This window comes from Globicephala melas, chromosome 10 (assembly GCF_963455315.2).
Source record: "Globicephala melas chromosome 10, mGloMel1.2, whole genome shotgun sequence".
NCBI classification, from domain to species: domain Eukaryota; kingdom Metazoa; phylum Chordata; class Mammalia; order Artiodactyla; family Delphinidae; genus Globicephala; species Globicephala melas.
In genome coordinates this window covers 99,783,609-99,801,169 of record NC_083323.1, presented here as the reverse complement: position 1 = coordinate 99,801,169, position 17,561 = coordinate 99,783,609, and the positions used below count along the sequence as shown (strand labels likewise).

General features: G+C 44.6%; 1 protein-coding gene across 1 annotated transcript in view; it reads left to right on the top strand.

The window, feature by feature from the left end:
* The window catches only part of KDM5A (lysine demethylase 5A), an 87,008-nt gene extending 73,053 nt beyond the window's left edge, over positions 1-13,955 (top strand). The window contains exon 28 of the mRNA XM_030834746.2: positions 3,134-13,955. Coding sequence (XP_030690606.1) covers positions 3,134-3,340 — 207 coding nt within the window. The 3' untranslated portion in view covers positions 3,341-13,955. The remainder of the gene's footprint in view (positions 1-3,133) is intronic.
* Positions 13,956-17,561: the final 3,606 nt, after the last annotated feature.

Here is a 17,561-nt window from a genome sequence, read left to right as displayed (position 1 = left end):
AGACTGTCACTAAATCACGAGGCTTTCTTTTTTCCCAGTGCAGTAATATGTGCTAAGAAATGAACAAAAAATGTAATGTGCCAAATGTTTTTTCTTACGTGTAAATATGAAACCATATAGCAAAACATGAAATGCCAGACTAACATCATATTTCTCATTGAAGCACACACTTCCCCCAATCCAAACCCAGTAAGCTATTTTTACTATAGTTAAATGTCTTATCATTAATATCTGAACAGCTCATTGCTGTGAAGCTTTCCAGGAATTACTTCTTTTTGATTTGATAAGTATATCTCCCAGAAATACTGAAAGGGGAAATGACTATTAGAACTTACTATGTGGTTAGCCAAATTCTTTGTTCTTGAGTGTTCAGTCTACTGCATAGTCTGCAGGTTCAGTTGACATTCCAGACAAAAGTAGAACTGGATTTTGATTGTAAGTAGATGAACATGATAGGAAGATATTCGTAAAGAGGGCTATTTTTTAAAAATAATTTTTTAAATTTATTTATTCAGTTTTGGCTGCGTTGGATCTTCGTTGCTGCGTGTGGGCTTTCTCTAGTTGTGGCGAGCGGGGGCTACTCTTCGTTGCGGTGTGTGGGCTTCTCATTGCGGTGGCTTCTCATGTTATGGAGCACGGGCTCTAGGCGCACGGGCTTCAGTAGTTGTGGCGCATGGGCTTCAGTAGTTGCGGCTCGCGGGCTCCAGAGCGCAGGCTCAGTAGTTGTGGCGCACGGGCTTATTTGCTCCGCGGCACGTGGGATCTTCCCGGACCAGGGCTTGAACCCGTGTCCCCTGCATTGGCAGGCGGATTCTTAACCACTGCACCACCAGGGAAGTCCAAGAGGGCTATTTTTTCCCTGCTAGATTATTAGGGTAAATTGTTGTGTAACAGGTAGGCTGGGATAGCATCTCAAGAAAAGTTATATACTTTTTTGGGATGGTGGGAGAGCTGGGCTTAGGAATGGACCTCTAGCCAAAATCACAAAAGGAAATGTTGTCTTCCTTATTTGAAAGACAGCAATAGATATGATTTTGGGAGACCGGAAGCCAGGGCGTGTAGTGCACAATTAGATTCTAAAAGACATGGGGCCGCTTTTCTCGGCAGCAAATAGTGGTGAATTGGTAACCTCTTACCCGGTGGGGGCTGGACTGGGTTAGATAACTGGAGGCAGGAGTAGTTACCTGTTGACTCAGGGTTGTCATAACCAGGTTGGCACCTCCAGGTTGGGTGGCCCAGAGAAGCACAGCTCTCCCAGTTCCGCTGATCAGCTCCAAATAGCTGGACAGTTGGGCTGAGCTCACCCCCTGTCAGATTAGCACTTTATAAATCTTCATCTGCTGGTAGCATCTGTATTTTTGAGTCATTGTCTCCCTTTTCTGTCTCCAGGACAGTTTGCCACAGCAGGGACATTTAGATCAGTTGGTTTCTTCACTGCACAGACTTCAGAAGCTAAATATCACACAAACAATTGCAGAACAAAACCACAATTTATGTCAGGAAGTAATTAAGTCACTCCGAACTTACAGAAAGCAGGACCACGTAGTGCCAGCGATGGTCAAATTTAGAATATTTAAGAATTACCTGGGAGCTGGTCACAGTGCAGGATTCTGGTTTGTCCCCCAAGATATTCTGAGTCTGTGGGTTTGGGCTGGGTTTCAGCTACACGTTTAACAGACGCAACAGGTGATTCTGACGCAAGTAGTGCCGCAGGCAGTTACTTGAAGGTGCAGAATGTTTTGTGGAAGGTAGGACAGTGAGTGGAGCCAGGAGACTGTGATCTTAAAAAGTGCCTTCAGTGTCCCAGGCTGGGGACCAGGTGTCTTGCCAGACATTATTTTACCTGATCCTCTAAATAATCCTGTGAGCAAGATTTGATCTCCATTTTACAGATGGAGAAATGGGGCCTTAGGGAGATTAAGTGACTTGCCTCAAATTTTACAAAAGAACTCTAGGAACGGTGAAAGCAAAAAGATTATTTTGACAGATGATTTCTCCCACCCTTTACTAAAAACCGGGAAACTACTAACCAGGAGTATCACACTTTTGATAAGTTTTATAGTATACGGACAGATTTTGAAAACTCCTCACTTTTCCTGAGACTCATTTCCCTATAGCCCAAACCTCCTTCCTCTGTTCTTTCCCATAAGCTGTACTGAAGTACTTAATTGATCCCTTCATACTCCATACTTTGCCCTGTTTTCTGGCAAAGCTCGTTGTTGTAAGTGACTTCGTTGCTAGTGAAGTTATCAACTTCTGCACTGGGGAGAGAAGGGCAAGCAGCTCTTTGATCTTAAAGGTCCTAATCCGCAGTGGCGTAGCTGTAAAAACGACTCCAGTCAGCTGCCAAATAGGAAAGCCCCAGCTCACCTCACTGTTAACTGTGTGCCCCAGGCTTAAAGTCAGCAAACAACAGTCCTTTTCTAGCCTCCTGTAATCACAGTGTTCTCTGGAGGGTCCGAGCTGCCACCGACCTGTCAGTTACCCAGACTTTAATTTGAAACCTCAGAGTGATCTGTTGACCTGTGTCTTTGACTGTTTTAATTGGCTAATTTGTAAGATTTGACCTCTGATATTTGCTAACTTTTTATAGGGAGTTGTATTTGTAACGGAAGAAGAGAAGAATAAAAAATATTAGTTTAAAAAGTGGCCTATGTGACTGCTTTTCTAAAAAGGTATTTAATGCTCTTAGTACTTTGGCTTATCTCTTTGAAATAAAGCTAATACACAGGATTGCCTTCACATTGTTGTACTCTTCTTGATTGATACTTGCATTGTCTTAGAGCCTAGAAATTGTTAATATTAGCTAAAACTACTTGGCTGCTCTATTAGAAGTTCCTTTTTTGTCAGATTTTCTCAAACATGTTTCTGCCTCACTAGGAGCCCCAGGTATTTATGAGGTAATGGAGTACCTAAGAGGCCTAATTTTGTGGACATATTATGGAAAAAATAATTTGGGGGTATTAACTTCCCAGCTTCTTTCTTTAAAAAATAACCCCGTAAGAAGTCATTGTCTATCTCTGGGCATCCCAATTATTTGCTATCATTTAAGCCAAGAAAGCTCTTTGGTTTGCTTGTATTCCAGGCTTAATGTGTATGTAACCTAAACATTCCCTGATCTTGTCTCCAACAGGTAGACTGGGTGCAATGTGATGGTGGCTGTGATGAATGGTTTCACCAAGTTTGTGTGGGTGTATCTCCAGAAATGGCTGAAAATGAAGATTACATCTGTACAAACTGTGCAAAGAAGCAGGGGCCAGATAGCCCAGGTCCAGCAGCACCTCCTTCTTTCATAATGAGCTACAAGCTACCAGTGGAGGACCTTAAAGAGACCAGTTAGCAGGTGCTGGGTTAGCTTGGGACATGGGGGAAAACGGACCACACAGAGACCGTAGTCAGTAGAGTGGTTTACATCCACTCAGAATGTTGCTTCCAAAGACGAATGGCCTTCTGAGCAAGTCCTCCCAGCCGACTTCCTCTTTGCATGGACGTGGGATCTGCGTTCTCTGTCAGCACATCTGTGCCGAGGGTGTCTGCTTTGGTCCAGCAGCCAGTGTTTCAGTTCGTGTCTCCTCTGAGATTGCTTGTCACATTAAGGCCAGATATTTGAGCGCTAGGGTGGCTGGTTGGCATTAATGCGTTGGTGTGCTGGCAGGGCATGTAGGCCGCGGCTTCTGGCCAGTTGGTACTAGTTAGAGGTTTGCAGCCAGCGCCACCCAGAGGTGCTGATCCCTTGGATCTCCTTAGTTAGGCCAGTGGGGGAGGAGTAGAGTAGCAGTTTCCTTCCACTCTGCCCTGGCATTTGACGCCCTACACATCCAGCTAGGAGAGGGCCAGGGCTGAAGTTAGTCCTGTTAGAGGCCATGGGTGGTGGCACAGCCCGTAGACCTCAGCTCCGTCTGCTTGTCTGTACCAAGAAGAAAACCCCAGTTGAGAGGCAGATCACCTCATCTTCCTAAGGAGGAGGATGGCATCTAGTTCAGAAGTCTGACTAGATTGGATTCTGGGAAGAAGAGATTTTATTTCAAGGCAAGGAGCCTTTTTTTGGCTTTGAGAAGTCTTGCTGCCTTGGGTCTGCATTTTAAAGAAGAGCAGGTACGTGGATCCAGGCTTCTGCGGTAGCAAAGAAGACAAGTCAGAACGTTTTACTGAGCCACAGCGGTGCCTGCTTTTCGGGGAACCCTTCATTCACAAGTGCACCAGGTGCCACCAGGCTTCAGGCATGGCCCCGAGCAAGACCAGCAAATAACAACTCTTGCCTTGCAGCCCGGCCCCCACTGGCTGTGGTTTCCAGGACTGGCCGTTTCTGACCGTGGCCCGCGGCAGATGCTGTCGCACAGCACGTGGCTTCATCAGAGGACGTGGGCTTAGAGTACATCTGGGTGACAAAGTTGTTTTAGTAAATCCATTTTTTAAAAAAAGAAAAAAGGACTTGTTTTTACTTTTTTCTAAATGTCTCTGACTACTGACTGTTCTATAAATAGATTATTTTTCCTTTTTTAATATACATATATGAATATATATATATATATATACACACACACACACACACACACACACACTGTTACCAGCAGCTTATGACAGAGTTTCAGCATCAAAAATCCATTTGGGGGCTTGCTTTCTCGTCTTGCTTTTTAATAAAGGAATCCCATTCCTTCCTTGTAGTACAAGGAGTTAGCACTTCCTTCTCCATCCTAGCCTGACCAGATCTTCCATCTTGGTTTTGTTCAAATAGGTAATTATATTTCGTTTGTGTGTTGGGACTTGTCCCTTTCTGTGGGGAAACCTGGTCATACTGTATCTGTGATGGTAGTTCTGTTTTGTACGTGAAAGTTTGGAACTACGGTGCTGTGTTCTCCTCCCTCCTGTTGTGTTCTGTGTTCTTGTGAAGGTGTTAGGTAAGCTGTATGGAAACTCTTACTAGAAGGGGACTAATTTTTTTTGGGGGGGGACAAAAACCCCCAAAAACCCACCAAACAAACTAAAAATGGTGTTTTGTCTTCACTATCCTGTGTCCCTTTATTTTGGTTTAAAGATCTGTGGTTTGACTTAAATTCATCAGTTTTCCTTTTAAAAGGGGGGAGCAGGGTGGGCCCAGAGAGCAGCTTTTAGTCTTGTCTTCCCTTTGTGCCCCGATCTCTTTTAAAGAAATGTCTTCTAGTAACTAGAAGTGAAATGTACTGTCCAGTCACAGTTTGCGTGGGTATGAGATTTAACTCAAAAGGCATCTTACTAAAAAAAGCAAAACCTTTCCTATAAAATCTAGTTTCTGGAAATGCTTTCTCTACGGTTCTACTACCTATTTTTTAGTCATTTCTTCCTTAATATCATATAACGTTTTGAGTGTCTTGACCTGTTAAGAGGTTCATAAGTGTTGGTGTGCATGGGTCTTAAAATCTCATCTCAAGTGTGTGTATGATTTAAGATTTCAATGGAAAGTACAAGGTAACTAAGTAATCAGTTTCATAAGTTATCATTTTGCCAGTCTCTCCATACATAAAGATATTACTACTTAGTTAAGAATTTCATCTGGTTGATATTATAGAAGAAAGCACAATGTTTTTTGCCGTTTGGTCTTCTCTGTAAAAGTCTTCAAGTGCTTGTGGGTTAAAAATTGAATGCAGTCTTAAGTGATGGCTGCCCGGAATACATTTTAAAATATCTTGTTTTTCCTTCATTCCTCAGCTATCAGTGGAGGGGCATGAGGTGCTGAGAAAGACAGCTAAGGTGCTCTGCTGCTTGGAGTGTGGTGGATGGATAGAGGGCTGTTTAGGGAATAATTTATGTTCATAATAGGTATTTGCCTGCATATTTGACTGAGAGAAAAACGCAAGGCAGTCTCCAACCATGAATAGCTCCCTGTTTATCTTCTCCAACCATGAATAGCTCCCTGTTTATCTTCTGACATTTTGAAACTCAAATATATCATTTAATTGATACTGTGGGATTTTCTGTATTTATTTGAAAGTCACAGAGGATTTGGTCTGACTTTTGACCATTTAGACCAAAGGTTGAGAACAGATGAGAGACAGTTTAAAAAAAGAAAGAGAAAAGAAAAATATAGAAATGTGTAATTTTGTAATTAGTGAACTAAGATTCATCTGTTAAAGAAATGACGATGTTTTTTCACTTAGAGGAAAGTACTTATTTTACAAAGTAACTCCATTCTGCGGTGTTGTAACATTTCATATTAAAACTTGATTTAAAATGTTTCTTTACCCTTCCTATCTCCTCAGAGTCGCAGTTCTGCACCACTCGTTCTTTAACTTATTCGTTAATTCTTTCAAAGGTATTTCTCACCACATTCATTATAAACCATTTTGGCAAAGGTTATAGGAAGGAAGATGAAAACTGGTAGGTCAAGAGTAGGTCCTTGGAACCGCGCAAGTGCAACGACAGCTCTCTTGTGGTCCCTCCAGCCGGGGTTGGCCTCGCTGCCTGTAGTGACCCTGCAGAGATGTGTGGAGACGCAGGGCCAGGCTCCTTCCCGAGCTGCTGCCTCCCAGCTCTTCCTGACTCACACGTGGGCATCATGGAACAACAGCTACTGCAAGTCACGCTTCAGATAATTGAAACGGCAGATGTGAAACCTGGGTCGCCCGCCATGTACTTGAATAATCAAAACCCCAGCGAGGGCTGACCTGTGAGATGAGAACGATTTCACCTGTGCTTCACTTCTCTACTTTTGTCTTTGACACGCGTCCAAGAAATGTCAGTTTGTTTGTTTCTCTTAATTTTTAGATTCTGATGCAATTCAGTGGGTATAAGAGAAACTCCCTACTTGGCAATATTTTAATTCTACAGTACATTTGTGTGAATATCAGCCAGTGCTTAAAGTAGGAGGGTGAAACGGAAAACTGAGAAAGCCCTTCTTTCAGAGGGAGGGATTATCCACTTTTTAAGGAGAAAGTGGCAATTTGAAGGGGGATTTGAAAATTGTGGGAAAATTAAGCAAAGACCCACACGTAACCAGGTTCAGTAAAGGTATACATATGAACTAGCTTCATATGTGTGTAAAAAGTTGCTTTTGCAGTACGTCCTTAAGTATAAATTTTTAAAAGCCGGCAATTGGTTTGCCTTTCACCTTTTGAAATCCCACTTTTTTGTTTGCTTTTAATTAAGGCATATCATTACTTTGGATGTGGATGTGCCGTGGCATTTAGTATTTACAGCATGAGAAGGAAAGAATGGATATTAATATATTTTGGAATTCTAGTCTTCTCTTGGTCTGGATCGTATCCAGTCACCACTATGCAACGAATGATGTGCACTGGGAAAGGATGTGACGGGTTTTTAAAGATGTGTCCTGCTTATTCTTACTTTTGCAATACTCCAAGATGTCTAAACAGGAATGTCTTTTGTAAGCCTCAAGACCTATTGATTATTCTCTTACATGTTTATTTACCTGTTAGTGAGACACTTAAATATAATATGGACTCTAATTTACCAGGGATTTTGGTGGTGCCTTATGAAAAGTATAACTTGATTTCTTGTTTTCTGAGCATGTTTTGCATTTCTTTTGTTTTCTGAAAGAATGTTAGGTATAGTTATTTGCATTACACCTAAAAAATTTTTAAAAATTGTGTGTGTGCTCAGGTCCCCCCTACCCTGTCATTCACATTGGTGGCAACTCTAAGTGGTAACCAAGTAAAGGTAGATTTTGGTAATTGATCTGAGAGCCACTTTTAACCTGTTGCAGAACAGTTTCTAACGTGCATTTGCTCTCTATAAAACAAAGAACTGGCCTCAAATAACTTCACCAGTGGTGTGATTAGCCTGTTACATTGCTGAGAATAGTGTTTGCAGAAAGCGTGAAGTAGGAGAAGTGATTCCTGCAGATTTCACGTTTCTCTGTTTTCAGCAAGAGTCCAGCGATGGCCAACAGACATTTTCCCCACCGTTGATTTCTTAAGCTGTTTATCCCTTTGTAGCGAACCAGTGATAAAAGCAGGAAAGATGAAGAAATACTTCCTTTTTCCTTTGGCCTCCTAGTACTTAAAACTAGCTCAAACTGCACCTTACACTTCAGAGAAGTAAATGGCCCTTTTTGCTCATTGCCAAGGTTATCAGGTCATCCAGGTGAGGGACAGATCATTGCTGAAAATGTTAAGGTTCTGCCTGCAGTGAAATTGGCCTCAAACATGAAGTGTTTGATTGTGTATATATGTGTTAGGGAGGAGAATTAGTGGGAAGAAGGAGGAAGAAAAAACTGGTTATCTGAACTTGGAAAGGAATTTTCTTGCCAACAACAACAAAAAAACCATGAAATTTCGTAAGATTGACAAATTCTTTTTTTTTTTTTTTTGTGGTACGCGGGCCTCTCACCGCTGTGGCCTCTCCCGCCGCTCCGGACGCGCAGGCTCAGCGGCCATGGCTCACGGGCCCAGCCGCTCTGCGGCATGTGGGATCTTCCCGGACCGGGGCACGAAACCCGTGTCCCCTGCATCGGCAGGCGGACTCTCAACCACTGCGCCACCAGGGAAGCCCGATTCTTTTCTTTTTAAAAGTTGTGTGGAATCCACCCAGCTTAGACCACGTATTTCTTGGGGCCTTGGCATTGTGGTTGATACCAGTACATTGAAGATCCAGAATCTCTTCATGGGAAGCTCAGCCTTGCATTGGGAAGTCTCAGATAACACGACGAGCGAACAGTACAGAAGAACACACTCGGGGACTGTATGCTGTGACAATACAATTTGGAATTTCTTGACTCTTCTCACCTATTTGCTCTTTAAAGTGTGTTTCTGCCCTGCTTTTAGTAGGCAGAAAGATGATTTAATGTTTCCATGTGACGAAGTCCCATGAAATTTCTTTACTAGGCAAGGATTTTCTCTAAGCTCGTCTGTGGAGCCAGGATGTATCTTTGTTAATGCAAAATAAAGATGCCACAGACAGCCTTAAAGATGGTTTGGTGGTTCCAGCTGGTGAACCTTGTAGTAAGGAACTCTGATGAGTTGCCAGGGACATAGCGGTGAGCTCAGAATCTAATGTAGTTCAAAAACAACACCCCCTCAAAACAAACAAAAACTTCAGAAGCCCAGGTGAGGACTTCAGGGTTACATAAGAAAGAATGTTGGATTTAGGAATGCACTGATGTGGGTATTAGCTCTTTGTATGACGTTCTGTTGCTTCCCTTTTTGGAATCTGTTTCCTACCATGTGTGGGTTAGTTCTTGTGGATACAAAGACATTGAAGTTACAGCCCTTCTCCTTGAAGGAGGATAAGGCAGACGTTTCTAAGGATGTTTCTTACAAAAACTTTGATGGAATTGAGAAGGGAGGATAGTAGAGAGGTTTTGGACATGTAGTCCAAATTCCCAATCCGTACTCCTGAGGAGGGAACGCGCAGGCTCTACTGAATATTCTGTTGTTAGAAAATGTAAGTCTCGGTCACTAACATTCATATTAGAGCACACCCGTGGTCTCCACTTGGGTCTGAATTTTGCGGAGTTCACCAGGCACTTTGACGTGTGCCCCAAGACCAGTATCTTGCTGTGCTATTCAGTAAGACGAGTGTATCAGACACTTTCCGACAGACCTAACCGTGCCCCTCCCTCCTCCTGAGTTGGTAGCTACCTGGTCTTAGTGAGAAATTCGCGCGCCCGCCCCCCCCCAGCCCCCTGCCCGCCAAAGCATCGGCCCCTGCCCTCCTCATTCTGGGCCCCTTTCTGCTGAGACCAGTAGGCCGCCCGGGCCCTGGTGGCTTTAGTCTCCTGACTGAACCCTGCCATCCTTTCTACTTGGCACTAAGCTTTGTGGTCGGTTGTTTCTCCGTCACTCTGGCCCTGCAGGAGCTCGTCCCCGGTCGGTTCCGCCATCCGATGTCGTCGCTGCTAAATACTGCCGAGTACACGCCCTTGATGGGTAGCTCTACAAACTGACTCAAGGAGGCCGGCTCTCAGAGCAGGGCAGCAGCCCTGAAGGTCCAGCAACCCCTTCCATTCTTTTTTTTTTTTTTTTTTTGCGGTACGCGGGCCTCTCACTGCTGTGGCCTCTCCCGCTGCAGAGCACAGGCTCCGGACGCGCAGGCTCAGCGGCCGTGGCTCACGGGCCCAGCCGCTCCACGGCATGTGGGATCTTCCCAGACCAGGGCTCAAACCCGTGTCCCCTGCATCGGCAGGCGGACTCCCTAACCCTTCCATTCTTAAAGACACTTCAGACCTTGGTCTCTTGTCCAGTCCCCATCCCACCACCTCTCTTCCTTCAGCAGAGGCCTCCCCTGTAACACGGAGGAAACTGAAGCCAGCAGGGGGGCTCGGCAGCCACATCTGTGTCAGAACAGGTGTCTGTCCTCTGGCCAACACAGACCGTAGGCAAACGGGCGAGCCGTGAGTCCCATCCCACGTCACCTCCTCAGAGACCTCGCACCCTCCCTCAGCGCATGAGCTCAGGTCTCTCCCTCTGACGTGCTCCTGACCTTGGCTCCCTCTCCTGCTCTCTTGGTCCTTCCTTTGTAGCCAAGCCCCGTTTGTCCCCACACCTCACTTTAAGATCCCTCAATCTACGGTAACCTGGACCCTCCTCTCCACATCCCACTGAGGCTGCTCTCACGGAGGCCATAACTGACCACATGTTGCCAAGTCTAGTGGGCACTCCACTTCGTATATGACATCTGACACTTGTCCACTCCCTTGGTGAGAGACCTCCATTGGCTTCTTGGCCACTACATTTTCCTAATTTTTCTTCTCTGCAGCTGCTCGTTAGTCTTCTTTTCTGTTTACCCTTCGAACAGTGTCATCAGAGGCTCATCCTGTATCTCCTTCTCGGGTGCCCTCGTTCCCTGCCCCCGCCAGCTAACACTTTAAGTCAGCTGTTTCCCAAACCAAAATCACCTGCCCAGGCTGGCTTGCTCTGCTCTTCAATCAGCTGGTAAACATTTCCACTTGTATTTGTTTTAATCACTCCAAACTCTTTGTGTCAAAACCTGAACTTACCACCTTCTCACCCCCAAACCAGTTCCTCTCTATACCCTAACCGAAAGCACAGCTAGGTGCCCAAGCCAGAATTCTGCAAGCCATCCTAAGTCCTTGCTGACCGCTCGCTTCCAGTGAGCAACGAGGTGGTCACTAAGTCCTTTAGGTTCACTCCCATCTTCATCTCCGTGTCTTCCGTTCCTGTTGTGATGCATCACTTCAAGTTCTCACCACTCTTGCCTGTTTTCTCGGACTAGTCTTTAGTCTGGTCGATCTCCAGTTGATCTTCCAAATTTCTACAGAATAAACCGTCTAAAGAGCTGATATGTTCAGTGCGTTGTTCTACGGAATCTGCTCGTGTTTATCTTTCTACATGCATCTGCTTCCACACACTCTCAGCCGCTGTACTTCCGACACGTGGATTTTCATTTCCTAAACACGCCAGGCTTCTGTCTCATTTTTGAGGTGCGGGCTTAAATGCCACCTCTTCAGAGGCCCCTGTTCTCTCACAACAGCTTGTTCTGCTCCTTCATGGGACTTTGCAGCATGCGACATGATTGTTTATAAATTCCGTGAGAGCAGGGGCTTTGTTCCCTTTATCTCCATACCCAGCACCTAGAACAATACCCTGTGTAGAATAAACATCCAGTAAATAACTTGAGAGGCTGCTGGTTTGTGCCTGTGTTCCTCGCTGTACCTTCACTCTCGCTCACCCTGTACATTACTCTGTGCCTTCGTACTTTCTCTTTCTTCAAAGTTCAGCACACCCCAAACCTCTGCTGAGAAGTCTTTTCACATCACTCCTCTCCTCCCAATCTGGTTTAGATGGCCTTTCATGGAGCTCTGATAACATTTAGATTTACAGCTTCTCCAGGTGTGGTCCCCGGATCCGTAGCATCAGCATCACCTGGGAGTTTGTTAGAAATGCAGATTCTTGGACCTTACCCCAGACCTTCCGAGTCAGAAACTCCAGGGGCGGGGCCGACAACCTGCGTTTGAACAAGCCCTCCAGGTGACTGCAGTGCCTGCTGGCATTGGAGAACCACTCAGTCACTGCATTTGTATCTCCAGGATTAGCACAATGCCTAGAACAAGATTATTGTAAAGATCTTCCTTGCAGAGAACTGAAATCCATCCTCCTGTGGCCTTCCACGGCAATCCTGATTCTTTAGAGAATCTGAAAACTAGTTCAACTGCCCTTGTTTGGTAGCCTTTCAGTGTTTAAGGGTAGCCATTATTTCTACTTCCCGACCTTCATCCTCAATCTTCCCGTTTAATATTCTTTCTCATGTGCTGTGACTGAGTGCCTTCAAATTCAAACTCATTGGATTTATCTGAACAAACGCCAACGTACTTCATACCCACCTTAAGCATATATATTCAGAGCATCCTTTTAGCTTTCAAGCTACAGTTCTAAAAGTGGAGCCATATGTCTGTATAGTCACCCCAACACGGTGGCATTCGCGATGACCATGACAAGGTCCCGTTGTAGAGTTGGGGATGGACAGTGGAAACCAAGGGTGGTCCAAAGCTCTGTATATGCTCCATCTCAGAGAACCCGGCCGTGGTATCCTGCAAGTCATTTTGTAAAGTGGTTTCATATCACTGCATTGGTGGTTCTCAGCCGTGGTGGCACACTTGAATCGTATGGAGAACTTTTAAAAACCATTCCTGCCACTCTCGCCCCAGACCAATTGAATCACAGTACCTCAGAGTAGAGCCCAAGCAAGAGTATGTTTTGGACCAGCTTTATTGAGGTATAGTACCATGAAACTGTCTTATGTACAAGTCAGGGATTTTCAGTAAATTTACAGAATTGTGCAACCGTCACTCCAGTCTAACTTTACAATGTTTCCCTCACCCCAAAAAGAAACTTCATGCCCATTCATATCACTCCCTGTTTCCACTCCCCAGCCCCAGGCAGCCACGAATCTACTTACGTTTCTATAGATTTACCTTTTCTAGACCCAAGCATTAGGATTTTTAAAAAAGCTTCCAGGTGATTTTAAAAATGCAGCCAGGGTTGAGAATCGCAGCACTAAATGCATGATAAGGAATCAGTGTTTTTTTCAGAACTGTGTGTAAGGAGGGTATTTCACACATTTTCACATTTTTGTCTCCCTCTTAGCCGGCACATGTAACCATTACTAGTATAAGATCATTAACTTGATAATGGGAGTTGATGGGCCATTCTATTATTTTCCCTTTATACCTTGTAGTATCAAATTCAAAATTGCCTCCCATGCTCTCCCCAGGCTATTTAAAAACATCTCTAGTCTGCTTTTTCTCCTTTGGTTCATGAATTAACAGCGACGGAAGTTCTCTTAGAGCATTCTCCCTGAGATGATGATGTCTCCAAAGATGATTGCGAAGTATCTGTGTCGATCCCATGCATAAAGTTACTTTCCTTTAGGAATCCTTCACATTGGTGTTTCTTTATCAGATGTTTTGCTGTCTGACTAACTGCCAAATATAGATTTTTTTCTTTGTAAATACGCTAATATTTCTAAAAATTGGGGGGGAAATATATTTCTTGTTTTTTAAATAAACAGTACATGAACATTTGTTTCAGAAATATTAAAAAAAAAGAAGTAAATGAAAAGTCATCCTCCACCCAAAAATGACCACATTAAGATTTAAGCAAAGTTACTTTCAGACAGCTCCCTTTGTATATTTAGGTATGCGTATCTACAGATATGTACACCTTTACATGAATGTACCGCTTTGTAACTTGCTTCCTTTACTTAATGTCAACATTTGTATATGACAATAAATATAGATTTGTATTGTTTTTAATGGCTGTATAGTTTTGCATTCAATGGAATCTTAATGATTTTTAAGAGTTATGTATATTGAGGACATTATTTCTTTGTCTTGTGTTGCAAAATTTTGACCACCTTATTAGTCTTTTAACCTTATTTATATTTTTTCTTTATAGACGTTATTAAATCTCATGCTGTAAACTTAACCTCTTTAATTTTATAATTCCTAATTTTCCTGACATGCTTAGAATGACTTTCTCTTCTACAAGATAATAAAAATACCTCCACGATTTTGTTTAGTACTTTTTATAGTTTTATTGTCTACACTAAATTTTTGTTCCATCTTGCATTAATCGATGTGAAGAATGACACGTTTCTTTAGATTATTCCTCTCTTGGCTACGTTTCTCAGGTGTCTACAGCGTCTGCATTCACTCTTCAAAGTTTTTGTTTTGTTTTGTTTTGTTTTTGCGGTAGGCGGGCCTCTCACCGTTGTGGCCTCTCCCGTTGCGGAGCACAGGCTCCACGGGCCGAGCCGCTCCGCGGCATGTGGGATCTTCCCGGACCGGGGCTCAAACCCGTGTCCCCTGCATCGGCAGGCGGACTCTTAACCACTGCACCACCAGGGAAGCCCCTCTTCAAAGTATTTGAGCGTCTACCTAGCATGTCTCCGCGTGTGTAAATGTGGTCATCCCCAAACTTCTACCTGCTCTGTGTGTGTGTGTTTACACTCAACGTACCCACTGCGTTGGCTCTCTGTTGCTGTGTAACGATATTACCACAAACGTCTCAGCATAAAACAGCACAATTATTACCGCACAGTTTCTGTGGGTCGGGAGTCAGGGCTGGGCTCTGACTTCTGCTTCGGGGTCTCCCGGGCTGTCGTCAAGGTGCTGTTGGATGTTGGCTGGGGAGGGATCGCTTCCAAGCCCACGTGGTGGTTATCACATTTAGCTCCTTGTAGGCTGTCGGACTGAGGGCCTCCGTGTCCCGTGGGCTGCATCCTCAGCTCCTGGGCTCATGCGCTTCCCCAGCGGGGCCACTTGTTTCCTCAATGCCAGCAAGGCAGGGGGTGACCAGCAAAATAGACGTCACAGTCGTGTATAACACGGTCACATACACGCGATCACATACGGCCTGTCACCTGTGCCACATTCTCCTGGTTCGAAGTCACAGGCCCTGCCCACACTTCAGGGGAGGAGGTCCCAGAAGCCGTGAACCCCAGGAGGCAGGGGTCCCCAGGATCTGTCTGCCTACCTCACACAGTCCCTGTGAGCCAGACGCTGCGTCAGATTCACACTGCAGTGCCCGAGAAAGGAAGCGCAACGAAGCTCACTGTTCACGTTAGATTGAAAAGGAAAAGTACGATGGCTTTGCTTCTCTCACGTTCATGAGAAGAAAAGCAGTAACTTTTTTCACTTGGGCTGAACGTTTATACGACCGCCGCAATTTGGGATAATTATAACTGCTCTTTGGCATTCACTAGAACAAACATTTTCTCTTCTTAGAGAAACAGAAACCTCCAGATCTCATCAAGTCTATTTCTAGTGTTCTGAGTTCCCTGATCTTACTGGTAGTTCTCTTCTGAACACACTCCAAATTGTTCATATTCCATTTAATGTCTATGCAAAGTGTTCTTTTAATCTTTAAGTCACAATTCTGGATGAAGGAATCAGATTTCCTTGAATTTTTTAATTCATAAGACTCACAGTATGTGTAATTAAGAGGCTTTGCAAATTTGTTTCCTCTCTGCACGTTTTTCTTTTTTCTTCTGTAGCCTCATCGTTTTGGAGGCTGTCAGCAAAAATTGTTCTATTTTCCATTCCCGAGCTCCGTTCACAGATACGGAAATGGGAGGATTCCCTCATCACGGAAATGACTCTTCTTATCTTTCCCGTTCATCCTGAGAGTTCCTATTTTTTAGGTCCTAGGGATGGGTAAGGCAGCTTAATAAATTGATTTCTTGGTATGTGGTAAGAAAGGATAAGGCGAGAGAGGAGACTGGAGGCAGAATTCAGAGTTTGAAAGCATCTCATCCCAGGTTTGTAAACTAATAAGTAATAATGCCTTTCCAAGGTGATAAGACTGTCATCTCTGCTACTGACAGGCAATTCCTGTACATTCACTTGACCGTGGCAACTTTTCCCCTCAACAGAGAGTGTGTCAGGGCTAGCTGTGTGTGCTTGCTTTGCATTTCTTCTTTTTTTTAAATTTAATATTTATTTATGTATTTGGCCGTGCCGGGTCTTAGTTGCGACATGTGGGATCTTTGTTGACACGTGTGAGATCTTCATTGAGGCGTGCAGGATCTTTTAGTTGTGGCATGCAGGACCTTAGTTGTGGCATGCGGGATCTAGTTCCCTGACCAGGGACCAAACCCTGCGTCCCCTGCATTGGAAGGCAGATTCTTAACCACTGGACCACCAGGGAAGTCCCCTACTGTTCTAGGATCTATGGATATCTAACTATCTATCTATCTACCTGTCTATCTAGATCTAGATAGATGTACTAAATCACGTCTTAGTATTATATAGTCTTAAGATTTCCAGGCATCCTCGTATCAGTTTTTCCATGCTTCTGCTGCCAGTAGGATAGGATTGGGTTAGCCAAAAAGTTTGTTTGGGTTTTCCATAAGATGGTATGGAAAAACCCAAATGAACTTTGTGGCCAACCCAGTATCTAAATTATTCCTCAAAGATGGCTAATCTTTGTGTGAAAAATGTGTCTGGGAAATATTATGTGTGAATAGCTAAGTTCTCTCTTTCTAAGATTTTTCTGATTTATGAGATGGCTGCCATTGTGCAGGGGTATCGAGGCTATGGAGACAGTGAGTGGACGGGTGGGGGGAGAAGCAGGTGGTGTTCTGAGTTCACACAAAATCCCCAGTTTCCAAGGTATTTCTTTTCTAAGCTGTATTTTTCCAAAGTTGTATCTGCACTCGCTGGTTTGCAGAGAGGGGAGGAAAGAGGGAAAATTGGTTTTAATCTAAAGAAGAGGGATCTGTTAACTAAGGTCTAGATGAAGGGAACCCTAGATAAAAAGTAGTGTTAAAATATTTTGATGGGGGGGGAGGACTTCCCTGGTGGCACAGTGGTTAAGAATCCACCTGCCAATGCAGGGGACACGGGTTCGAGCCCTGGTCCAGGAAGATCCCACATGCCGCGGAGCAACTAAGCCCGTGTGCCGCAACTACTGAGCCTGTGCTCTAGAGCTCACGAGCCACAACTGCTGAGCCCGCATTCTGCAACTACTGAAGCCCACTCGCCTAGAGCCCATGCTCTGCAACAAGTGAAGCCACCACAATGAGAAGTCCACGCACCACAGCAAAGAGTGGCCCCCGCTCGCCAACTAGAGAAAGCCTGTGCGCAGCAACGAAGACCCAACGCGGCCAAAAACAAGAACATTTTGATGGGGTTAGAGAAGAAGGTGGAATGAAATGTGAAAAATTCTGGGCCCATGTAACAGAAATTGAGGTATAGAATGCTTTCTCTTTTCTCCTCTTTTTTCAAGTCATTCCTTTCCAAGTGACTGACAGGCAGTGCCTTGATGGTTACTAAAAGCAGCTGAGGCTCAGTCCCCATCAGCCGCAGGCTCTGGTCCAAAGAGCAGACTGTGAGAACAAGGCGGCAGGAGGGGCAGAGCCGAGTCCTTAGCCCGGCTCTGGGGCAGAATAAGGGGGCTGTGAAAACCAGGGTGGAGAGCCCAGGGGGTGAAACTCCTTCCAGCAGGCCTGCCCCAGGGAGACAGGAAAGAAACCCACAGCGGTCATGGGGGAAGCATCCCATGGGTACCAAGGAAGGGTGGGAAAAGAATGAGTAGTGAATGACCCACGTTCAAATGGTACAAGGGGAATTCTCACTCTGTTGCTTCGTTAAAGTACCAGCATCG